The sequence below is a fragment of the Orycteropus afer genome, unplaced genomic scaffold (genome assembly GCF_000298275.1).
Source record: "Orycteropus afer afer isolate SDZICR_OR568_19922 unplaced genomic scaffold, OryAfe1.0 scaffold00428, whole genome shotgun sequence".
Classification (NCBI taxonomy): Eukaryota; Metazoa; Chordata; class Mammalia; order Tubulidentata; family Orycteropodidae; genus Orycteropus; species Orycteropus afer.
In genome coordinates this window covers 2,319,377-2,345,902 of record NW_006922015.1, presented here as the reverse complement: position 1 = coordinate 2,345,902, position 26,526 = coordinate 2,319,377, and the positions used below count along the sequence as shown (strand labels likewise).

The 26,526-nt window shown below is 38.5% G+C and overlaps 1 protein-coding gene across 1 annotated transcript in view; it reads right to left on the bottom strand.

Annotated features, from left to right (window-relative positions):
• Window positions 1–1,656: 1,656 nt before the first annotated feature.
• MYB (MYB proto-oncogene, transcription factor) overlaps window positions 1,657–26,526 on the bottom strand; it is a 41,920-nt gene continuing 17,050 nt past the window's right edge. Inside the window, exons 11-16 of the mRNA XM_007954045.2 lie at window positions 24,444–24,586; window positions 23,025–23,139; window positions 22,808–22,933; window positions 21,700–21,810; window positions 20,229–20,336; window positions 1,657–1,773 (exon numbers count right to left, since the gene is read on the bottom strand). Coding sequence (XP_007952236.2) covers window positions 1,657–1,773; window positions 20,229–20,336; window positions 21,700–21,810; window positions 22,808–22,933; window positions 23,025–23,139; window positions 24,444–24,586 — 720 coding nt within the window. The remainder of the gene's footprint in view (window positions 1,774–20,228; window positions 20,337–21,699; window positions 21,811–22,807; window positions 22,934–23,024; window positions 23,140–24,443; window positions 24,587–26,526) is intronic.

Sequence of the window (26,526 nt, the reverse complement as noted above, 5' to 3'; positions counted from 1 at the left end):
AACAGTTCATACCCACCAGTTGCTCCAGGGAAGGAAGATGGGACAGTCTTGTTCTGTAAAGATTTATGCATCAGAAACCCAATGGGTTGGAATCGACTCAATGGCAGTGAGTTGTTTTTTTTTTTTTTTTTGTATACTGTCCCTGTGGTTCCCCCATACCCTGCCTACATCTATGGTACCAGTCTCTTTGTAAATGAACTCTCCTTGTATCATCCCAGTTGGAATACTACTGAAACTCTGGCTGATAAAGTCTGGAAGATTCCTTATACTTGGCATTCTGCACATGACTATTTTGGGAACAATGTAACTAGGCTTGTTCCTCCTCATTCTCCAGAATAAGATTCTTGGCTTCTTCACATTGAGTTCAGATGCTGTGCTCTTTAATTGGATTGAGTTGCCTTCATCATCTTATCAGTATGACTATTGTCCACAATCACAAGTCAGACGTCAAAAGTAAGTAAAATAAGGGCACAGCTTTATTTCTCTACAAGGCAGTAAGTACACTGTCATATCAAAAGTTCAGTGCTGGCCGTCTTGCACCAAATGTTCTTAAGGCAGCAACTGGCTATCAACCCCAGTCTTCTGTCTCCTGGCTGCAAACGCAGGCTCCTTGCAGCAGTTCTGAGACCATAAACTTAGAAACCATGGATGTGATCAAACACATAACCCATGAATTAAACAGCAGTCAGGCTGAACTCAAAACAAAACATAGGACATTAACAACATAGATCTCCCAAAAAAGAAGTGCAATGCATGGTCTTACAAACCAAAAATAACAAAAAACAACAACAAATGCAAAATCTCCCAAACAAGTTTTCCAATGTGTTACAAAAGGAAAAAATTGTGTATACATATATTTATATATATATAAAAATAAAAACGTTTGAAATACTAGTGCATAGTCAATTACCTAACACCAAGTTTCTTTTCTTTCCATCCAAAGCTCTACTGCCCCTCGGAAACTAGCAGCATGTCTACAGGCTAAGACCATAGCAGCAAGACACATTTTTCATTTGGCATTTACAAAATTAAATTACTGAATAAAAATATAATTTTTTTAATAAAACTATTTCATACAGTAATAATTTTTAAAGCAAGCTAACAACAAAAAATTCATAAAATGGTTTAGTACAGTAAATGTACCTCCAACGTTATTAACCATAAATGAGCATTTACAATCTTGGTTAATTATCCCATGATATTAAGTCAACATTTATAGTAATGCTTATACTGATTTTTTTTTTAAATCAATGTTTTATGTTTAGTGATTGAGAAATGTGAAATATTGGAGTACCTTTTTTTATTGTTAAAAAATTCAAAGAAGCCATCTAGGAGAAAATACTGGTTTGTTGGATTCTCTAAAATACAGATAAATCATTTATGTTTTAAAAAATCTGCATTAAGATACTAACAACTGACGACAATTCATTACCTAATAATTTAGGTAAAACTGTTACTTATTTTTAAAAATCCTTTTAGTTGGGTGAAATCCAATAAGATTTCAGACAACTAAATGCACTTGGTGCTGCTCGCAACTGTTGTACCACAACAAATAAAAGCTCTTCTCCCATTCATGAAAAGTTTCATGTAGAGGAATGAGATATCCCAAGTCAACTTGAAGTGTTCTGAAAACCATAATGCTTGTCTGGAAATGTCTCACATGACCAGAGTCCGGGCCGAGAATGCATTCACATATTTCCGAGCCTGACCGGAAGCTGTCATCTGATCCTCTGTCTTTCCACAGGATGCCGATTCCCAAGCACTGTTACAAGGCTAACGGAGAGAAAGAAAGCCAACAGTGAGGTCAGACCAGGAAGCTCATATCTTAGTCTGCAAATGGACTCCTGACTCCAGCACAGTCAAGTACAAAATTTTAACAGCCAATTACCAAGTGGTTGGCAGCAGGAAGCCTTTGTCAGATAGAGCCTTGACTCCCTGACACTCGGGGATCTAGCATTCTTAAGTGATATTATTTATCAAAAACCAGACCAAACCAGCTGCTACAGTCAATCCCAACACACAGCAACCCCATGGGTTGCACAGTAGAACCACGTTCCATAGGGTCTCCACAACAGTGACCTTTTGGAAGTAGACCACCAGGCCTTTCTTCCAAGGTACCTGTGGCTGGGTTTGAACCGCCAGCCTCTCAGTTACCAGTGGAGCATTTAGCTGTTTGTGCCTCCTGTGTCTCCTCACCACTTATCAGAAATTGTTTATTTTTAAAAGGGAAAATCTACCCAAACAGAATCAGAAGAAACAGCCACATCTTCATGCTTTAATGTTTTTTGTTTATTAGACTATTTTGTAGCATTGAAGACAGGACTGAAGATAATTTTCCAGAAACCTAAAGGGAGCTACAAGCATTTACTCATTAAGCAAATGGGTAAGTGCTTGAGCTGCCCAATGGAAGAAGCTTCCTTAGGTGCTGCAATTGATCAATACCTGCTAAACTATGGGCTCCAGCCTCTTAACAACTGTGAGGACGGCACAGGACCGGGCAGTGTTTCCTTCTGTTGTACCTACTCGATGGCACCTAACAATGACTACAACTTATATATTTTCCATCAATTAATTTAGAAATATCTGCTTATTTGCATAGCTTATGTTAAATAAATTTTTTATTGTGGTAAAATTTATATAACAAAACATGTGACACGTTAACCATTTTTAAGTGTACCATTCAATGATATTAATTACATTCACCACATTGTGCAACAATTACTGCTCTTACAAATAATTTTCATCTCCCTCAACAGAAACGTAACACCCCTTAATAGCTTAAGTTTTAAAGACAACAGAAGATACAAGGTAGCACAGTGCCTAAGGCACTTGACTGCTAACCAGAAGGTTGGCAGTTCAAACCCACAGCCACTCCTCGGAAAGAAAGTTGGGCAATCTACTTCCGTAGTGATACTGCCTCGGAAACCCAAGGAGGGGTCGCTATGAGTCGAGTCCAACTCAACAGCACATAACAAAAACAATAACAGAAGATACAAGACGGAACTAGTATCTAATGGGCAGCATTAAGATGCCAGCTATAGTGTTTGGCACTTCACTCATCTTAGCTCATTTAGATAGCAACGCCACCCTGTGAAGTACGTTCCTTCTGTCCTTGGTCAGTCTAGGAAATGGAGAGTCGGGACAGTGGAGGTCATTTGCTCAAGGCCATGCTGTAGGTCAGTGGTGGAGTGTCTATGAAGTGAGGTCGACCTCCTGCATAGCCCCAGCTCTTGCCATACTTTCATGTTGCCTCACCCTAAAAAATGTACAGTTGACCCTTAAACAACATGTGTTTAAATTACATGGGTCCACTTACACATGGATTATTTTTACAACACAGCCAATTCAGGAAATCATGAAAGAGATTATGAATATGGCAATAAAAAAGGTGGGGAGTAAAATTCTTGCAGAAATTCAAGAACTAATAGACACCACACTAGGAGAATTAATAGAAGACAACTTGGTGGACAAGGGGGCTTCTGAACCAGTGATGAGAAAGAAAATGTAGAAGAAGCATGGCCAGAAAACAATTGACATTAGACAATCTGGCAGAAGGGTTCCAGTTACTCAAGACACTTTTGACTTCTATGACCAGACCTCTTCTATGATATGGTCACTGAAACTAAAGCAAATGGTGGAAAAAGGATTGGTACCATAGAGTAACATTTTTAGAGAAATGGAAAAGCAAAATAGACAAAAATTGCAACGCATTTCTGTAAAGTTACACCAAGTGTGCCTGCCTTTCCTACCTCTCTGTCCACCTTCTCCACCTCTGTCACCTCTGGGAGCCCTGAGACAGCATAGCCAACCCCTGCTCTTTTTCCTCTTCCTCAGCCTACTCAACACGAAGACGATGAAGATGAAGACTTTTATGATGATCCACTTCCACTTAATGAATAGTAAATAATCACCATGCTGCACAGTTCATAAACTTACCTGTAGTATATATGTCTCGAGTGTCTTCATATGAAAATGTAGTAACTGTACAGCAAGAACAGTGTTAACTGACTGCTTATATTATCAGTGAGGCTTCTGGTCAACAGTAAGCTATTAGTAGTTAAGTTTATATGCAGATTTTTGACTGTGTGTGGGTGGGGGTGGGGGTGGGGAGATGGTTGGGGTTAGTGCCACTAACCCCCACATTGTTCAAAGGTCAGTTGTACTATTTATGCCCCTTTGTTCCCCAAAATATTGTTTATAAAATGAATATAAGAAATCAGGTTATAAAAAGTACAGAAAGCAGGGTAACAAGGAAATAAATGTGGGAAAAATAAACAATGTAAAGATGGAGTGAGACCTGCACACAAAATACTTGCCCTGAATGACAGTGCACCAACTCAGTGGCATCACTAGGATTGGTGTCACCCAGTATGGTAACTCATGGTGCCCCTCCCGTGGACCTCTTCTGTATCTGACCATATAGAATCCTTATCAATTTTTACTATCAATGTTGATTATCAATTCTAATCATAGTATACGATAAATATAATAATCAACTGCTTAAATGTAATATTTCTTAGATTATATGAATACTAACCACAAAATTGTTTTGTAAAACTTTTCTATGTCAAATTACATTATTAGTTACAATAGTATTAGTAACTGAATGGAAGTCTTTTTTTTAAATTTTTCTCCTTTTCCTTTAATTACTACTTCATTCTCAAAAATAAGTTATTGGTATAGGTTCACAAACACTATTTAACACAATACGGTAGCTAAATCACCAGAACATTTGACAAAATCAGCAGCTAAGTAAAAACACTATAGCAATGACAACACCAGCCTGCGCTCTAGCGCGTGCAGGTGAGACCACATGATTAGAAGCATCACTGTAACTGGGTTATAATGGCAGCTCTGACCGGAGGGCATCAGAAGGTTCAAAACATAAATCAGCGCAGAGTTTTAGCCTTGTAGGTATATTGATACATGTCAGCTAGGCTTAAGAAAAATGTTTTTGAAGTTATAACTAATGTAATTGTAAACTGCTTAAATGTAATATTTCTTAGATTATAGGAATACTAACAAAAAATTAGGAGCTCTGGTGGCGTAGTGCCTAAGGCATTTGACTTTTAACCAGAAGGTTGGCAGTTCAAACCCACCAGCCACTCCTTGGAAGGAAGACTGGGCAATCTACTTCGGTAGTGCTACCACCTCGGAAACCCAAGGAGGGGTCACTATGAGTTGGATCCAACTCAACGGCAGTGAGTTTGGTTTTTTTTTTTAAACAACAAAATTGTTTTGTAAAACCTTTCTACGTTGAATTACATTATTAGTTATAACATTATTAGTAATTGAGCAGAAGTCAGGATATTATTTTTATAAAAAATAAATTTCTGTTGAAATGCTGCACAAACATTTCATAGAAGTCCTTTCGGTGTCATCCCCTCTGACACTGTCACCCAGTGCTGTCTGCACCCTTGCACCTCCTTTACTGCACCAGCTAGTGGTAAACAACAAGCTTGACTTTGAGCTCCGTAGCAGTGAATGCAAAGCGGGAAAGAGGAATACAATCAGGCAGAAGAAGATTTGGTATCCATCAGCTCAAAACTAAACCAGTGGTTTAGGAAAAGTACCACTATTCTTGGTACTGACATGTAAAATCAAACCAAACCAAATCAAATTCACTGTCATTGAGTCAATTCCAACTATAGCTACTTCCATTGGGTTTACATGATTTGGTAATCTGTATGGAAGCAGACTGCCTCCTCATAAGGCAGCTGGTAAGTTCAAACCACCAACCTTTTCATTAGAAACCACTACACAACTCCTCGGAAGGAAGATGGGGCAATCTACTTCCATAGTGATACTGCCTTGGAAACCCAAGAAGGGGTCTCTATGAGTTGGGTCCGACTCGATGGCACATAACAACAACAACAACAACTGCCTAGGAAACCCAAGGAGGGGTCACTATGAGTTGAGTCCAATTCGACAGCACATAACAACAACAACGATAACAACACCAGAGCTCCTCTGGACATCTAAGGGGATTTTGTTTTTTCTCCTCATGGGCAGAAGAGTAATAGGAAAAGAAAGACCTTTGCTTTCCAGAGTTAAAAGTGTCCTTTAGGCGACAAAATGAATATGTATGAAAAAGGTAGAGTAATAACAGACAGCATGTGAAAGGTCTGGGGTGCCAAATCCAGGTGAATAGGAGATGGGATGCTGAGGAATGGCCAGGGCAATGCTCTAGGGAAGGGGCAAGAATAGGCAGGACTTAGGTAGAAAGAAAAGGAGTGTGAGCAGGCAGTGGGAATAGCATGAAAGAGGCAGGAAGTGGCAATTTGCACATTGCTGTGGGATGGAATAGGGACATAGTGCATTAAATGGCAAATGACATTTAATAAGCACTTACTATGTACCAGAACCCCTGGGTGGTGCAAGCAGTTTATTCGCTCAGCTGCTAACTGGAAGGTTGGAGGTCCAAGTCCGCCCAGAGGCAACTCAGAAGAAAGGCTTGGTGACCTACTGTTGAAAACTCAGCCACTGAAAATCCTCTGGAGCACAGTTTGACCCTGACACACACAGGGGTCACCATGAATCAGAACAACTTGACAGCAATTGGGTTTTGGTCTTACTCTGTGCCACCCAAACTCTTAAGTGTTTTACATGTATCATCTAATTCTCACATAAAACACATCTGCCATTAAAACAAACCAACCACCATCTAGTCAATTCTAACTCGTAACAACCCTACAAGACAGAGTAGAACTGTCCCATAGGGTTTCCAAGGCTGTAGATCTTTACAGAAGCAGACTGCCTCATCTTACTCCTGCAGAGCAGCTGGTGGGTTTGAACCACTGACCTTTTGTTAGCAGTAAAATGCTTTAACCACTATGCTACCAGAGCTCATTACATCTGGCATAGGTACAATTAAATACACTTTATTTTTTTTTTACAGATTAGGAAATTTTAAAGTAGGAGAGAATTTAAGCACTATACTAAAGGTCACCAAGCTAAGAAGTAATAGAGCAAGAATTTGAACATAAGTAGTATGATAGCAGAGCCTGCAGCCATAATGAGTGCCGATACTAGCTGTTATACACCCTTCTCAGGAATAACGCAACTAACTTGGTGGGAAATTGTGGGGTTAGAGCCTTGGTATCCAGGGAGAAGCACTAAGCTGGAGTGTGAAAGCCATCCAAGACATTTAGCAAAGCAGTATGATGTGGCACAAATAATTTGCACTTGACTCCTGAAAGGTTGGAAGTTCAAAACCACCCAGCAGCACTGCAGAAGAAAGGCCTGGAGATCTACTTCTGTAAGATTACAATCATTAAGAACCCATGGAGGGCAGTTCTACGCTGACACGCATGGCTTAGTTTCTTAGTGCTGCTATAACAAATATCACAAGTGGGTGACTTTAATGAACAGAGGTTTATTTTCTGGAGTGTAGGAGTCTAGAAGTCTGAATTCAGAGTGCTGGCTCTAGGGGATGGGTTTTTCTCTCTGTCAGGTCTGGTGGAAGGTCCTTGTCTCTTTTCAGCTTCTGGTCCCCAGTTCCTTGGTGATCTTCATGTGGCCTCAATCTTCCCCTCCCTCTGTGCTGCCTTTCTTCTGTGCCTAATCTACTCCTTTCACATCTCAAAAGTGATTGACTTAAGACACACCTTGACCAGAGATGACCTCATTACCGTATCAAAGAAAATCTTATTTCCAAATGAGATCACGTGCACATGCTTGGGGGGGTGGTGGTTAGGATTCCAACACATGTTTTTGGGGTGATAATTCAACCCGTAACAGGTGGGGTTGCTATGAGTCAGAATCAGCTCGACTGTAACAGCTTTTTGTTTTTGTTTTGTTTTTTAAATGATGGAATGAATGTGGTTATTTGTAGGGAAGTAGAGTTTCCTCACCACGTGGCTGAAACTAAAGTTCAGTGACATAGTTCCGTGCTTCTAACTTTTAAACTTTCATAAGACACAAGCCAAACTCCCTGGCTTCTGCTAATCCAGCATGACCATCTCACTGCCAATGTAAATGGCACTATTGAAGTAGACACATTTGCTTTGAAAGCTCAGAGGCTCATCTCATAACTTGAAATACCACATAGCAAGGTGGATTGTTCTAACATTTTCCAGGAACTGCATTTCAAAAAAAGACAAAGATGCCAGGCACTCTGGACTGACTTCTGTCGCTAAGTCACATTTAATGTTTTCCCAAACAATCACCAGGGCAGCTAATAGCATTCCTTGAACTAGTTCTGAATAAATAATGTTTCTCAAGATTCAAGCATGTGGACTAAATATTTAGGTAACATATTTCTGTAGTGTTTATCTGTTCATCCAAATCACATAGTTCAATGCATTGCTGACATGTTGTTGCTATAATTTTCCCTTAAGCACTCAAACATTACATTGACACAAGAAACCAATTTGAAAAAATAAAACGTTAACGTTATCTCTTCAATTATTGAGCTTCCGTTTCTGGTCACCGTAGCAATGTCTTATATAACTAACATTTAGGAGGGAATAGTTAAATATAGATGTCAACTGTGAAGTACCATGTGATGCTTAGAAGCAACAATTAGAAGTACATAGAGAAGACTGCATGGAATTTAAGGGTAAGTTTAAAGTTTACATAAAGATACACACAAAAAACAAAACTACACACCTTAAAGTGTACATACAGACAATTGGAGGGAAAGGAGGAAAGGAAGTGAGAATGGAGAGAAAAGGAAGGGGTTAGGAAGGAAAGATCATTTCTGTTTTTCTCTGGTTAAAAAATGTTCTACCTTCCTGGGTTTCAGTTAACACACAGTTGATTTTCTAAAAGTATAATAATTAAGTATCTTAAAGTACTATGTTAAAATAATCTTATGCTTGCATTTACTATGCCTCCTGGTAAAAGATCCTTTGAAATACAGTATTTCAGTCGACTCAGAATTCCCACAGTCTGTTTAGGAGAATCCAATCCTACTTCCGTAGTGATACTGCCTCGGAAACCCAAGGAGGGGTCGCTATGAGTCGGGGCCGACTCGACGGCAAACAACAACAACAACAACAACAACAACAACAATACTACGTATTAATGACTCCACGCACCTTCAGCTTGAAATCTGACTCTGTTTTATTAGATCTTCCACATGGCTCATTACTTTATGCATGTTTGAGTATTCCTTCAGGGCCACCTATTTACAACAAGATAAATCTGCTTCTCTCAAGTCAAAATAACTGAAATTTACCAAGAAACAAATCAAATCGACTACTGAAATATCTATCCCCAGAAAGTAGAGTATTTCACAGATAGGAAAGTCCTAAAGTTTGGGTATATGGAGAGCAGGACAACTGGAACACTTGGTTAAACTCCCTGATCTCCTAGCAGAGACAAACACCAACTCCAGCAGCCACTGTGTGGGGGAGCCACTGTGTGGGGTGTGCCATTTCACAGTCATTGTGTGGGGGAGCTACTGTGTAGGAGTGCCACTGTGGAGAGGAGCCACTGTGCAGGGGTGCTACTATCCAACGGGTGCCACTGTGTAGAAAGCCATTATGTGGAGGCGCCACTGTGTTGGGGAGCCATGATACAAGGGAACAAGAAGGCAACTGTAAGTGGCAGCTCCATTTCTGGGCTATCAGAGCACAAAGCAAGCACAAGATGACAACAGTAAGTGGAAAAAACCGATCAGAGCATACATGCACCAATGGTATGACAGTAAAAGAAGATCAGAGGCTCGAGTACTCAGGTACAAAAGGAAATGTTCAGGTCCAATAGCTCAAGCGGCAGCTGCACCCTCTTTTGCCACTTCATTCTCTACTTACCTTGGAGCCCTGGGGCTGTAGGCCAACTCTTGTCTCAGCAGACAGAATAGTTTTGACAAAGGAGGGTTAAACATCTTTGTACCGGAAGAATATTTTTTAATGCTGTCATAGGTATCTTTGAGCATCCTCCTTATTGCCTCTCCTTAAATTCCAGTTTCGTTTATACAAAAGAATTGATAAGAATTGCAGATTTCTGCACATGAATCTTTGTTCAGTTACTAACCCAGGGTGCTACTGCAGACATGTCGCTCTGCCCTAATTCATTCCAGCATTAATAATCCTGCCCACACATCCTCCTCTTGCCAACTGAGTCATCTTGCTTATCCTGTAATGTGCCTTTAATTGCCCCTGGGCAGAAGTGAACTGTAAACAGTCTGTCAAAGTTTTAGCTGGGATATCCTGTTAAAGCACTTTAAATAAATACTTGGATCCTTTGTAGAAAACAGAAGAAATAAAACGAGACAAGACTATGTCCACAGGTGGTTTTCTGTCAGAATTAGACTTTCTTTGCGTTTTCTTTTAGGAGATGAATAGCTTTTTTCATCATACTGAACAACTCCTAGCATTACTATATGCATATTGCAACATCACACAATAGCTGCTCAGGTCAAAAGCCTGGGCAAATTTTGTGTTTTGCAATTTGCAGACCTAATAGGAAATTTTTCACATTCACAAAAAAAATTATGAAATTGAATTAACTTTTGAGATGATAATTATGTTGTTTCTCTTTTTAAATAAGCAGCAGAGATGGATGGTGTCCAAAAGAATAAGAAACAAGGATTATCTCATTCTTCTATTAAGCCCCTAGGAAGAAAAGATCAACTCTGGATTAAAATTCTAAAAGTCAGAATTTCCTTCCAAAGGGATATCTTTTAAAAGTGTGTCAGTTACAGGACAGAATGTACAAACCTCTAATTGTGTCTTGAAAGATGAGGTAAATCTCGAGAAGAAATTATGCTCAGGAAAGGGCAATGGTTATCAAAGTTTTCTCAAACATAAATGTTTCTGTATGCCTGCATAAATCAATTAACTGCTCCAATTTCAGGGTTGCTAATTTAGGGGATGCAAAGTCCACAGGGTGATTGGAAACTTCAGTCCATTCACAGATGACTTCAGTTCCCACCCAGGCCTAAGTGAACAACTGCTAACGTAGGTGAACCTTTCCCAAATTTGGAGTTTGTTCCAGATGTCTGTAGGAGTCTCTACAGACATTCTTACACACTTTCCAAGTGTTTCTATCATATAGCCTGGGGTATCACAAGTTTTTGGAAGAGTAGCTCTTTCCTTAGTCATATATTTGTTCTAGACTATTAAGATTAAGACAGGCACCAAACTGGTCTAAAGCAATTCTATCTTTGCTGGTCTGAGGAAGATTCTGTCTTTCAGTGTGTTTTCTCTAAGTGGCATCAACAAGAGCAAAATTCCACATCTTAGACTATCTAGGGCAAGGCACTCTGACCCTGAGCTCCACATACCTTCCCCAATTCATTCAAAAACAAAGCCAAACCCATTGCCGTCGAATGGATTCTGACTCATTGCAACCCCATAGGACAGAGCAGAACTGCCCCATAGGGTTTCCAAGGCTGTAAATCTTTATGGAAGCAGACTCCCTCACATTTCTCCCAGGGAGTGGCTGGTGGGTTTGAACCGCTGGTGGGTTTGAACTACCATCTTTCTGGTTAGTAGCCAAATGCCTTAAGCACTGTGCCACCAGAGCTCCCCACTTAGCCTTTCTTAATTCAGCTCAAAAGCTGTATGTAGCAAACCTGCTTAAGTCATAACAGATATTGAAAGCAGGTCACTGACATGTTATTGCTAACTATGTGAAATTTTGTCAGGGTAAGTGGGAAAAAATAACCAGAAGGGAGAACAAAACGAATATAGAAGACTTCCAATAGAAGGAGTAAACTACAGCATACTACGCTAAGAAATGCCTGGAAAAATCTATGCCACATGTAGACTGTTTCCATGCCAACACAAGCAGCAGTAAAATAGAGAAAAACAGTACACCAGTTGTTTCATCTCCATAACACCAAAGAGATCTGACTATCTTTAGTTCAAGGAATCAGTTGAATCAGCCAATTCTTTTGGTGACCCACTGACACAGTTCTTTCTGCAAGAGTGGAACAGGGAATGAGAGAGAGTATGCTAGAGGAAATAACAGACCACAGTGCAAGATGACTGGCCATTGGGGAGGCCTCCATGCCTGTGTTTCTGAGGGCAGGTACTGTGTGCAGCTCCACTTAGTAATCCCACCTGACTGTGAAGAAAACAAAAAGTCACAATTGGACAAAAAACAACATCCTGATAAATGAAGAAATGGAAGTTTTCAATGATTTCATTCTACTTAGATCAACAATCAACATCCACGGAAGCAGTAGTCAAGAAATCAAATAATATATTACACTGGACAAGTCTACTGCAAAAGACTTCTTTAAAGTTTTAAAAAGCAAAGATGCCATGTTGGTGACCAAGGTATGCTTGACCAAGCCCTGGTCGTTTCAATTGCCTCGTATGGATGGAAAGTGGACAATGAAAAAGGAAGACAGAAGAAGAAATGATGCATTTTAATTGTGGTGTTGGTGAAGAATAATGAATATACTGTGGACTGCCAAAAAAAGAATGAACAGATCAGTCTTAGAAGAAATACAACCAGAATTCTCTCTAGAAGCAAGATGGTAATACTTCAGCTTGCTTACTTTGGCCTTCCATCAGGAAAGACCAATCGCTAGAAATGGACATTGTGCTTGGTCAAGTAGAGGGTCAGTGAAAATAAGGAAAACCCTCAATGCCATATACATGTAAGGCATTTGACTGCTAACCAGAAGGCTGGTGGTTCAAACCCATTAGCCACTCCTTGGAAGGAAGATTGGGCTATCTACTTCCATAGTGATACTGCCTAGGAAACCCAAGGAGGGGTCGCTATGAGTCAAAATTGACTCAACAGCAGTGAGTTTGGTTCTGGTTTGGTTCAATGACATGTAGCCCCTGTGAAGAAAAGATCTACTCTGGATTAAAATTCTAAAATTTCAGAATTTCCTTCCAAAGGGACATCTTTTGAAAGTGTGTCAGTTGTAAGACAGAAAGTACAAACCTCTAATTGTGTCTTGAAAGATGAGGTAAATCTCGAGAAGAAATTATGCTCAGGAAAGGACAGTGGTTATCAAAGTTTTCTCAAACATAAATGTTTCTGTATGCCTGCGTAAACCAATTAACTGCTCCAATTTCAGGGTTGCTAATTTGGGGATGCAAAGTCCACAGGGTGACTGGAAACTTTCAGTCCATTCATAAATGACTCCAATTCCCACCCAGGCCTAAGTGAACAACTGCTAATGTAGGTGAACCTCTCCCAAATTTACAAACATTAGCTAGTATGGCGCCATTTTGAAGGCAACACTATATCCATTTGATTCTCACAGCAACCCTGTGATGAATGGAGCATATACTGTTGTTGTTATGTGCCCTAGAGTTGGACCCAATTCACAGTGACCCCTCCTTGGGTTTCTGAGGCAGTATTACCATGGAAGTAGATTGCCGAGCCTTCCTTCCGAGGAGTGGCTGGTGGGTTTGAACTGCCAGCCTTCTGGTTAGCAGTCAAGTGCCTTAGGCACTATGCTACCAGAGCTGAGGCGGAGCATATACTAAGGTCCCTAATTTACAGAAGAGAACACTTTATTCCGAAGAGGTTAGTTTACAGTCATGCAATTAGAAAACGGTGAAGTTGAGACTAGAACCCAAGTTCCTGTTGCTCTCGTGCTGGGTTTTTACACACCTCTGCAAATCTTAACATGCAAAAAGGTTTTGTTGTATTTTATTTTTGAAAACTAGAAAGTTTTATGAACAATTCATATAAAGATAGGAGTGATCTAAAACACACCGAACTAAAAAGCTGAGGGAAAAAGTGAATTTCAACTGCTTGCAATAATATTTTTAAAGTCTTTGATCCTGCAAATGTATTTAAACAATAACGGTGATCCATTTACTTAAATTAAACTCACTGCTTTAAAAAAAGTAAGGCCATGACAAGCCAAGTCAGGAAACTGAAATTTAAGGCTGTCATTCTGTGGTTACAAAAAAGAGGAAAGTGAATGAGTGGAAAGTATATGAACACATCGTTTACACTGGGGTCTTAAATAGGAATAAAAGGAAATTATAATTTAAGAGAAAAGCACAGAAGTTCAGAAGGGCTATAACTTCAGCATAGTTTCAGATCTACCTATAAAGATGTCTACCTTAAGAAGTGTGTATTAGCATAATGAATGTATTTCAAAATGTAAAGTAATGTGAGAGCATAGTGAGGAAAACAGATGGCTCTTTTCTCCTTGCCGAGGAGCAAGATCTGCGTGTGTGTGTGTGTGTGTGTGTGTCTACTTCTTTGTATGAGCCCAACTCCTTCCACAATACTTTGAAGACAGAAGAAAGGGGCAGAGAAAGACACAAAGCCATCCAGGTGGCTCTCTTCCAGGGCAACGATTGAATGGCAGACTCCAGTAGGGTCCTACAGTGAATCTGCCTTTCCTGTCCCGAATTGCAAGCTTTCTGCACGGAACTGTTCTCTATTTCCTTATTTATCATCATTTTATAAGCTCCTAGACTCCACCTCCAGCCATATACAAAGTGGGTATAAAAGGCTGAGTGCTGACAATGGTGTAACCTGAATATGTCACATATCCTGAGTCACATGAAAGACAGAAAATCAAGAATATCTTGGCATATTTTTCTGGTAGCATAGTGCCTAAGGCACTTGACTGCTAACCAGAAGGCTGGAGGTTCAAACCCATCAGCCACTCCTCGGAAGGCAGGTTGGGCAATCTACTTCCATAGAGATACTACCTTGGAAACCCAAGGAGGGGTCGCTATGAGTCGGGTCCGCCTTGACGGCACACCACCACCACCACCACCACCACCACCAGCATCAGCACCACCACCACCACAAGTCTGCTTTTACAACTTAAAATTAAAGCAATTATTTGTTTTTAAGGAAACCTAGCAATTATAAGATTGCACAGCTGCCTCAAATTACTTTTGGGAAGCGATTAAGCATAAATGATTTAAAAAGCAAATATAAAATTATCATACATGGTGGCTAACAAAAGATTCTATTGAAGCATGACAATTTATAAATCAGAGGATAGGACAAATAGCTTCTCAATGACAACCCATGTAGAAATGGGCATACTTAGCACCCTGATTTTGGTTTCTACATACCATTTCCCACTAACAGCACTCAAAACTCCTTGAAGAAATAGCTGATTCCAGCAAGAAAAGTAGGATATGTATTCATTTAAATAATGTGGATCAAACAAAATGAAAAATTCTCTTCCTCAGTGGCATTAGCCACATTTCAAGTGCTCAGTAGCTGCAAACAAATAGTAGCCACTATACTGAACTTGGGAGCTCTGGTAGCATAGTGCCTAAGGCACTTGACTGCTAACCAGAAGGCTGGTGGTTCAAACCCACCAGCCACTCCTCGGAAGGAAGGTTGGGCAATCCTACTTCCGTAGTGATACTGCCTCGGAAACCCAAGGAGGGGTCGCTATGAGTCAGGGCCGACTCGACGGCATATAACAACAACAACAACAACATACTGAACATATTGGACATTTCTATCACTGCAGAATGTTCTACTGCACAGCACTGGTCTGGTGATTAAACGGGATTTAAGAGACTTAATAATCAAATGCCATGTGTGGATTTGTTTCAATCTCAAACAAATAAATAACATCAAATAACAAAAAAAAATTAATACTTTTTTTGAATTAAAGGGAAAATTTTAATATAGTCTGGGAATTAGAATATTAAGGAATTAATTGCTAACAATAGTGTATGGTAAGGTATCGTGTTATATATGGAAATGTTCTTGTTTTGGAGTTACAGCTGGAAGTATGTAAGAATAAAATATTATATTATTTGGAATTTGCTTTAAAATACTTCATAAAGTAGATGAAACAGATATAGTAAAATGTTAATAACTTAAACCTAGATAATGGCATATTTTCTTTATTCTACATATATTTGAAATTTATCATAATAAAATGTTAACTTATAGTTTCTTTCACTTCTAATATAAAAACAGCAAATGTAACATACACATGTGTATGCATGTGCATTTGTATGTACATTAGATGGCAAGTCAAAACGGTCTATAGGTCTCAAAAGCAGTAATATTGCTCTGCCTAAAATGCTATGACCACAATCTAGTCAGGGATGATTAAAAACGAAATGGCAAAGCAACACAGAATTGTGCAGTCACTACAGTTTTCAATATAAAATATAATGACTTCACTATTTTACTGCTGAAATTGTTCTTGTACTACCTAAATTTATTTAGATAAGTGGAATGACAGACAGTCAATTGTACCTTAAAATTGGCAGATATTTTAAGTTTGAGAAGTATCCAAATTTTAAAAAATTTTGGGTAATTATATTTCAGTCTTAATTAAAAGTACTATGACAAAAATGTCTAGATGATTTGCCTAAAATCCCATTTAAAATCTGATATAAGCATAAATCAAAAAGTTATAGATTATATAAAGTACTTGTAAGTTGAATAGCCAGATCATTTAACAAACGAACAATGTGTTCAATAACACTATATGTGATAAATCTGCCTAAGTTAGATCAGATTGGATTATCAAAGGAAATATCTGAAATAAGTCTTAAATTTATCACATTGCATAAAAACATGTATTCTGTCAGACCATGATTATATGCAATATATGATTCAATACTTAGAATCATTTGATGTATTTTGCAATATTTATCATAAACAATTGAAACATTTTAGAAATCAGACATTTCTAAGCAATCAGAAGCTAGATCCCAGTGGCAGCAGGGGAAGAAGATACTCAGTGTGTCATTCATTCATTTACTGAGTATTTCTTAAAAGGAATTAGTTATCTATTACAGCATATTATTAAAATATGCTCAATCTGTATCAATCAGTAAACTATATATATCTACATGTAGTATAGATAAAAGCATTCATTCTAAAATTAATTTTTAAGTTCAGATATTCACTTTGGTAGAATTGAGAAATACCTTCACCATGTGCTATGCATAGGTGGCTTAACTTCAGTATATAACTGTCAGAATCTATAAAGTACCAAATAGGCTAGAAAATATAGACTGATAAAGCAGATTTACTATTAATTTGAGTTTCAGAGGTAATCAATATTTATTAAATTAAGTATCAATATATTAATAATAAAGTTCCATACTGATAATTTGTTAAGAAATGCAATAGCATTATAAACTTTAATATAAAAAATTAGCTAACCTGTTTTTCATAAATACTGACATTCTTGCCAAATTTTATATAATATACATTTTATATTAGCAGGATGTTCAGCTCTAAATAGTTATAGCTAAACATTATTTGATTAGGCCCAAAGCTATTAGGATTTAATTATAGAAAACTTTCAACTTATGCAATGATAACTGTCCCAAAATATATTTACATGCTTTTCCTTAGCAACTTAGAATGCAGTTTTTCTATAATGTTATAAATACAGGTTAGGTCCCAATACAAAATATACATAACTTAATCTAGCTTAATTACTGATAACAAAACATCAAACCAGTTTCTATCAAATCAAGTCTGACTCACGACCACCCCATGTGTGTCAGAGCGGAGCTGTACTCCACGGAGTGTTCTGTGGCTGAATTTTCAGAAAGAGATTGTCAGGCCTTTTTTCCTGGGAGCCTCTCGGTGGATTAGAAACACCAACCTTCTATTTCTTGAATCACTTCTGACTCACGATGACTCCATGAGTTACAGAGTACAGCTGCTCCAGAGGGTTATGTGTGTGTGTGTGTGTGTGTGTGTGTTTTGGTTGTAATCTTTATGAAAGTAGATTTCCAGGTCTCTTTTCCACGGTCCTGCTGGGTGAGTTTGAACTGCCAACCTTTTGGTTAGTAGTTGAGTGCAAATCATCTGCGTCACCCAGGGACATTTCTAAAGCAATGGTAAACCAAACCAAACTCACTACCATCCAGTTGATTCTGACTCATAGCAACCCCCTCTGGGTTTCTGAGGTGGTACATCTTTATGGAAGCAGATTGCCCAGTCTTCCTTCTGCTAAGTGTCTAGTGGGTTTGAACCACCAAATGCCTTACTTAGGTGTTGACACTGGTCATATGTGGTCAGTCATCATCAATATTTCACTTCATCATGCTTTGTGAACCTGCTACAGTAAAAATCTCCAGCATGTCTCATATGATAGTGACAATAAAGTAGTCAAATTCCTTAGGTGTACTGGTAGTATTAGTCAAATTCTATGTTCTGGAAACCAGAAACCAAACTCATTGCCACTGAGTGAATTCAGACTCATGGCAACCCCCACTGGGTTTCCAAGGCTGTAAATCTTTACGGAAGCAGAATGCCTCATCTTTCTTCTGTGGAGCAACTAGTGGGTTTGAATCACTGACCTTTTGGTTAGTAGCCAAATGCTTTAACCACTGCACCATCTGAGATCCTCCTGGAAACCAAGGGTCAGGTAATTCAGGAAGGAAAATGAAAAGTCAGGACCACCTATACATAAGATTTTGAAATGGGTGACCTCTTCCTTGACATCTTTCTTATCCCTCTGTGTCCCTCTTATGAGCTCTGGTGGCATAGTGAGTGCCTAAGGCATTTGGCTGCTAACCAGGCAGTTCAAACCCTCCAGCTGAAACAAGATGCGGCAATCTACTTCTGTAAAGATTTACCACCTCAGAAACCCAATGGAGGTTGCTATGAGTCAAAATGGACTTGATGGCAATGAGTTGGCGTTTCTGTTTTATTTTATTTTTCTTATGTCTCAGTAGAATGCTGTCTTTTCCTTATATCCCAATCTTTGCGATACTTGGAGTCTTCGCCACAAGGGCCCTACTCAAGCCTGATTGGTTCAACAACTCTCCAGATTCTCCACAAAGTACTAATTTTCCCTTTTGCACGCTATAGGCAACAGTCGTTTCTTTTCAAAACAGTTGAATCAGAGAGAGGCCACTAGGAAAGTGTTCTGATTGAATTCATGAACAAAATATGCCTACAGTCCTTTCTGCTCTGTTTGTATTATTATTAAGTACACCAAGTATAAGGAGCCCTGGTAGTGTACTAGTTAAATGCTTGACTGCTAACAGAAAGGCCGGCAGTTCGAACCCACCAGCTATTCCGTGGGAGGAAGATTTGGCAGTCTGGTTCCATAAAGATTATAACCTTGGAAAATCTATGGGGGCAGTTCTACTGTGTCCTATAGGGTTGCTATGAGCTGGAACTGACTCCTCAACAGCAAGTTTGGTTTTTGGTTTATACTAAGCATCACAAATAGACTTCTAATTGGTGGGCTATCAAGGTACTATTAAAAGAAGAACTTTTAAGATTCTCACAATTTAGAGGAAGAAGGCCTACTGCAATGAAAACAAAGCCCTTTAAGCAAGCTTCTCAATGTATACCATCCTAATTGAGTGTCTTTCCCTTACAGAATCAAATATAACTTGCCACTTCTGAGCAGGGTTTATGGCGTGTCCCTCAGTGCAGCACCAGGGCACAGAGGGAGAGCTCTGCAGGTGGCTGACTATTGGGCTATTTACTGTTGGGAGCTGCTTTAAATAATTTGGGAGAGCAAATTTGCATTCTTATTTACATATGGCTCAGGATTAATACAAAATTTGTTGTATTTCATCAGCATATACCCACTCCAGAGTTACAAGGAAAATCTCTTTTGATATTAAAACCTGACAGCAGATGGCCAACTACAGATTATCCACACAACGTTGACTTTCTTATCTTGATAGTCAAATCCAGTCCATGGTGACCCCTGTGTGTCCGAGAACTGACTATACTCCACAAAGTTTTCAATGGCTAATTTTCAGAAAGTAGATTGCCAGAAATACTTTTCAGACGAATAAGATAAACTCTTTGACATATTCAATAATAATAATAATAATAATAATAGAAAGTAGATCACCTTTCTTTTGAGTGTCTCTGGGTGGACTTGTACCTCTAACCTTAGCTACCAAGGGTGTTAACCTTGGTTAGCAGCCACAGCTATTAACTACACAGACCTGGGACACTGACAGTCAAATAAATTGCCATTATTTTCTATGTAGCTAATTTCAAACTTCTTTTAAAATCTGAACAATATTCAAGCTTTGATTACTTAGTCATAGGAAGTAAAAAACAAAAGTTTTGGAACAAAGTATAAGCTACATAGATATAAGATGATTTAAACACAGAAGAAGGAGGTGTTGACACAGGTTATACATGATCAGTCACCATCAATATTTCACTTCATCATGCTTTGTGAACATGCTACAGTAAAAATCTCTAGGATGTCCCATATGACAGTGACAATAAAGTTCTAGAGTTTTACATATCAAGAAATTGTTTAAAAGCATCACTCCCCTATGCATTAAAAAAAAAAAATGCAAGATGATCAATTTTTCAATGAATCAATTTGAAGATACCAATGTCAGAATAGTAATTACCTGCAAAGGACTCGCCAAGGACCTGTTTTTAGGAGCCGTAAATGCTTTGAGGACATGGTCTTCGTCTTCTGATACTGGCGTCATTAAAACGGAACTTGTGAGAATATTCTACAGGGAAAGAGAAAAATCTGAAATTTAAATGAGGTTGGAAAATATGAGTGCCAACACAATTTTAACAATTTAGGGAGTAGATTACAATGAGGTGATACACATTAGTGTGAAAAAATGTAAGTATCTGTCAGAAATTCTCTTCTCTATGAGCTAAAAGGAAAACTCAGTTACGTGCTCACTCTAATTACCATTGTGGCAAACATAGCCATAACTCTGGGCATGTAACAGCCATAGAACAAACATCTGTTAAACTAATGAATACAGGTTCGTTTTTGTTTTTTTTTAAATGAAAGATTTAGCTCTGGTAGCACAGTACCTAAGGCACTTGACTGCTAACCAGAAGGCTGGCAGTTCAAACCCACCAGCCACTCCTTGGAAGGAAGGTTGGGCAATCTACTTCCATAATGATACTGCCTCAGAAATCCAAGGAGGGGTCACTATGAGTCAGGTCTGACTTGATGGCACATAACAACAACAACAACAACATTGGGAAAACTATTATTTCATATATTGGTACAGAAATATTTTAGAGCTATAAATTAATGACAGTACAGTATAATGGTTAGAAGAACTCAGGTTTTCTGAGTTCTAAACAAGCATTACCACTTATAAGCTATGTAACTTTGAGCAAATATCTACGCCTCCCTGTGCCTCAGCTTCCAAGTTGGCATAATGGGCATGATAACAGTCCCAATGTCATAAGGTGGTTGTGAGGATGAGCTGTGTTAATACATCTACAGTCCTTAGCACAGTACTTGGCACTTAGTATTTGCCTAATAAATATTTGAAACAGTTATTAGCTCTGATTCTCTATGAGATAAGGACAACCGTTCATAAATTACAAACTTAAAGTCAGACTTCCTGAATTCCCAAGCTTTTTAAATGGTGGTAACCAGAGCAACTTAATATTGTGTACAATACTGGGCATTGACTGTGAACCAAGCACTGTGGTTGGCACTATGTGAGAAGCTACCTAACACCAAGGAAGAGACTAACAAGAAAGCAACACCAAATTTAGGAGACAGATCAATCAATTAAAGAAAGTTAAAAAATTTCATTTTTATGGAAATATGTATATTCATGTAGTAGAGTTTTCAAGTGAGAAGAAATCTCAAATCATAAGAAAACAAAGAAAGAAAAAGTCTGTAGTGGGACAGAACCTGTTGATATTATATCAATAAAACCTCAACTTTCTATTCAACACTTTAATAATCACATAAGAAGATAATCATGTGATAAAGACTATTCAGAAATAGGATGTAGTCGATGCACTAAGGAGTGCTGAAGTCATAGTGGCCCTTCATGCCACACACTGAATCTCACGGACACTAACAGAAAGGGGCTCGTGCTATACACTTACTGGCACATCTGCCACAGGCGACAACTGCGTGAACAGCTGAGTGTTCAGACTCTCCCCTTCCCAGTGGTTTGAGCAGAAGAAGTTTCCCACTTTATCAGTTGGAGATTCCACCTAACAGCAAACAGGAAGTATTTAGTTGTCCTAAAACTTCTTATGAAATATTTATACTCTAGGGTAAATATCTGGCCAGTCTCTCAAACATTTACTCTAAAATGAAAATGAATTCAAGAGGTTTTATACATAACCTGTTAGAAATGCCACGTGCCACCAAGCTAAAATTTTGATCTTTGCAAGCTAGATTCACCCACTTTTACACACATAGACCCACATACCCTAAGGAGTCCCTGCGTGGTAGACAGTTAAGAGCTTGACTGCTAATAAAAAGCTTGGCAGTCTGAACCCACCCACCGGTGCCTCAGAAGGAAGGTCTGGTGATCTGCTTTCAAAATACCCTAGTCATGAAAGCCCTATGGAGTACAATCTACTCTTCAACACATGAGCTTGCCATGAGTCGAAACAGAATCGATGGCAACAATTTTTTTTTTTTTTTTTTAACTCTACCTAAATGAGCAGACTTTCTCTCAACTACTTTGGTCATGTTGTCAGAAAGGACCATTCCCTGGAGAAGGATATCATGCTGGATAAAGGAGAGGGTCAACAAAAAAGGGGAAGGTGCCCAACGAGATGGACTGACACAGTGGCTGCATCAATGGGCTCAGATACAGCCAGGATTGTGAGGCTGGTGCACGACTGGCACTGTTTCGTTCTGTTGTACACAGGGTCACTATGAATCGGAGTCGACTTGACAACACCTAACAACAACAAAGCGGGGATACAAAGTCTAGTAAAAAGCTACCTGGCTTCTTCCTTTCTTTCCCTCTCTAGCATGGTCTGTGTCCAAACATGAAATGGATAGAGGTGGCTTGGCTTCCCAAAGGAAAGGTCATCAGATGCCTACAGTCAGGCAGAACCTTTTAACCACATAATCTTACATGAAAATTCTGTAAATGGTGCATGGCACAGATGCCAGGCACCATTAAGTGAACAGCATGAAGAGCAAGGTGAGCAGGATTCACCACCCGGTCCTTCCAAAGGATCTCACGTTTACCTCTTGTTTGATTTTCTTCAGTAAAGGGGGTCCATTTTCCTGAAATTCAGCAACAATTCCAGATTCATCAGATTCTTGTTTGATCACATCCTGTATGTCTTCTACTAGATGGGACGGGGTCTGAGGCTGAAGGGAAGAGGGCATATTTTTGCATCAGAGGAATATTTCTGTCTATGAGAATTAGCCAACTAAGCCCAAGAACTCTTCTGAAACTTACTAGCATCTTCAGGGGACCGTATTTAATTTCTTGAGCGGCAAGCGCATGTTTGAATGGTGTAGGAGTTCTTGGAGAGCTTTCGAGGATTGACCTTTTGATAGCTGGAGTTCTAAAACTTTAAAAAGGAAAAAAAGCTGTTCAGTATAAGAAAACCTATGTCTCTTACATTGTTCTACCTATTAAATTTAGTATTCTTCTACTGAATAAACTCTCCTTGTTAGGGAGTTGGGTATGCTGATTGACCACATACATTGATTAAGAATAAGATAATAGGCACATGGCATACTTTCAAATATTTCAAAATACTGTACCCCTAAGACAAAGTACATAAAACTATTTTAAATCTTTTTTTAATAGTTCTGAGAACACATCATACTCCTAGGTCTTTATAATAACCATGCCCATTATGAAGATCTAATGCTATTTACAAATCAATTTTATCTGTTCCTTAACACAGAGCCCATATTTAAAATAAAGAAACCACCATGTTAACTTTTAAAATTTACTTCTGGTACTTGGAAATAATAAGAATGAACTTACTTGAGAGGTATTTTATAACTCATACTGACTTTCTCTACCCTTTGTCTGAATTGGTGGTTTAGTGACTACTGATGACTGCTTCATCAGCCCATGGCTTCTAATCATATAATATTCCTGGAGATGTTACAAGAGGTCTTGTCTACATAGTGACCCCTCCTTGGGTTTCCTAAGCAGTATCTCTACGGAAGTAGATTGCCCAACCTTTCTTCTGAGGAGTGGCTGGTGGGTTTGAACCGCCAGCCTTCTGGTTAGTAGTCAAATGCTTTAGGCACTATGCCACCAGAGCTCCATATATAAACTTCAAGGAGGAAAACTATGATTTTAAAAAAGTGAACCATACTCATTTTTATTCTGAAGCTTATTATCTAGTTAAAATTGAAGATTTAAAATCTCATTTTCAGTGAAGAAGTAAAGATCTTATCGAATGAAAAGGAAATGATACAAAAACAACCTCTGCATAACATAGGAAATTTTGGAACGGAGGACAAGGGATAATTTAGTCTATCTTTCCACCTTCTACCTCTTGGTGGTGTTAACATGCCCAGGACAGAAACATTCCACATAGGAATAGACACTATTTTTTACACATTGTTGTTGTTGTTATGTGCCGTCGAGTCGGACCCGACTCATAGCGACTCTTCCTTGGGTTTCTGAGGCAGTATCACTACAGAAGTAGATTGCCCCATCTTCCTTCTGAGGAGTGGCTGGTGGGTTTGAACTGCCAGCCTTCTGGTTAGCAGTCAAGTGCCTTAGGCACTATGCTACCAGAGCTCCCTTTTTTACACATATGTGCATTAATAATGTAGACTAAGATATTCAGGGGCTATATTCTCTTCATTAAGTAAGATAAAGAATTGTATTCTTGAACCAAGCACTCACATGGTATTTTCCTTTTGAGTCTTCACAGTCTGATCTCTATGCAATGGTGTTGTAACAGTCAATTTGTGACCACTGAGAGGGGTGGAAGTTAAAGAAGGCATTTCCATGTCTAAGTTTTCATGGTTACTGGAAGTGTTTAGGAACTAAACATGGAGAGAAATAAAAGATTTACTTCAACTAAACAGCAATTCTTTATTTGACCCAATTTTAGAAAACTACACCTTGATAACAAACATGTTTTACTGACCCACAAGATAAGATAGTAAAGACATAGTAGAATACTAAATAAAACTATCCAACAACATAGTGTTGGATAGAGTGATAATTTATTTCAGTTGAGCACACATAACATTTGGAGTGTGATTTCCAAGAAATAAAATCTAGCATCGATGCTGAAAACCTTGCAAAATCCTAATATTCCCAATAAATGACAGTTGCCATTAAAGAGAATGAGGTGCACACTTTATTAATGTTGAAAAGGTTAAAGGAGTTTTTAAGAAAATTGTTGGAATTTTCTTTTACACTCTGTTTTTTCTCTTTAATGCTCTTTGAATTAAAACTATTACTAGAGTAAATCAAAACCAAAACCAAATCCGTTGCCATTGAGTCGATTCCAACTCATAGCAATCCCCATTGAGTTTCTGAGGCGGTAAATCTTTACAGAAGTATATTGCCCCAGACTTGCTTCCACGGAGTGGCTGGTGGATTTGAACCACTGGCCTTCTGGTTAGCAGTCAGATATCTTGGGCACTGTGCTACCAGAGCTCCATTATTAGAGTATGTTTACATTATGTGGAAGATTCTTGGATAATAAGCTGTGTTCTGGGAAAATAAGAGTTGCTTCTGAAACTAATGATTCCAAGGACAAGTAAGTTTGGGAAAGACAGAATATTATAGTCTCCTCCTACAAATTCATAATGCTCATCAGTGTATTAAAAACTCAGAGAGGTCTCAAGTAAAGAAATCAATTTTTAAATTAGTTTGATTCTTTGTTTCCCAAACTCATATATGTACATATTTATATGTTTTCTTGGAACATCTATTAAAGTCTTGCAGAAATAATATTCTGCATAACACAGTTTGGAAAATATTGGCAAAAAACAAGATAATTTTTGGTGGGGCATCACACATTTATGCTTAAAGCCATGGTTAAACCAAACTCAACAGTCATATTTTGGAAAATGTTTTGAAGTGGCAAATTATTATTATAATTTATTAATATAAATTACATTAATATTTTTATATAATTAATATAAATTATTAATACAATCAGTATAAATTATATTAATAATTTGGGAACAGAAGTCTCTAAGAAGAATTATAATTTCCATGCCTTAAAAAAAATTACATGACAAAAGATTATTCTTTGGCAAAAATTGTGCTAATAAAATATTATAGCCCTAGCATAGGAGCTGTGGTAGCATAGTGCCTAAGCACTTGACTGCTAACCAGCAGGCTGGCGGTTCAAACCCACCAGCCACTCCTCAGAAGGAAGATGGGGCAATCTACTTCCATAGTGATACTGCCTCGGAAACCCAAGGAGGGTTCGCTATGAGTCGGGTCCAACTCGACGGCACATAACAACAACAGTCAAACAAGCCAATGTTGAGAAATTTAAATGAAGACATTTTAAGTATTCCTTAAGCATTTGTTCCTCATTCTCTTCTGAAACATTTCCACTCATAGATGGATCAGAACCTTGAAATCAACGAGCTTTTAGTTAAAATCCAAATGTTATCAAAACATCGTTCGGTTCCCTCCTCCCCTGGGTCAGTGAATCAATCACATAAGAAGTGAACAAAGATGCAGAAAAAAATGTTAAAATTTTAAAGGGGAGGGGAGGGATGAGAGAAGAAGAGACAGAAATATTAAACTCTAGTGGTGAAGAAATGAAAGCACATGCCATGCAACTATCCATCTTACAAACCACCAAAGAGTAAGAGAAGTCATTAGCAACAACAACAAAAAAATCAGCAATGAACCTGCAGGCAGCCTACACTTTGGGAGGTAGTCTGATTTAGCAACAGCTAGATTCAACAATGGAGTGAAATCAGTAGGGCAACAGTAATTAGTCATTTGTTCC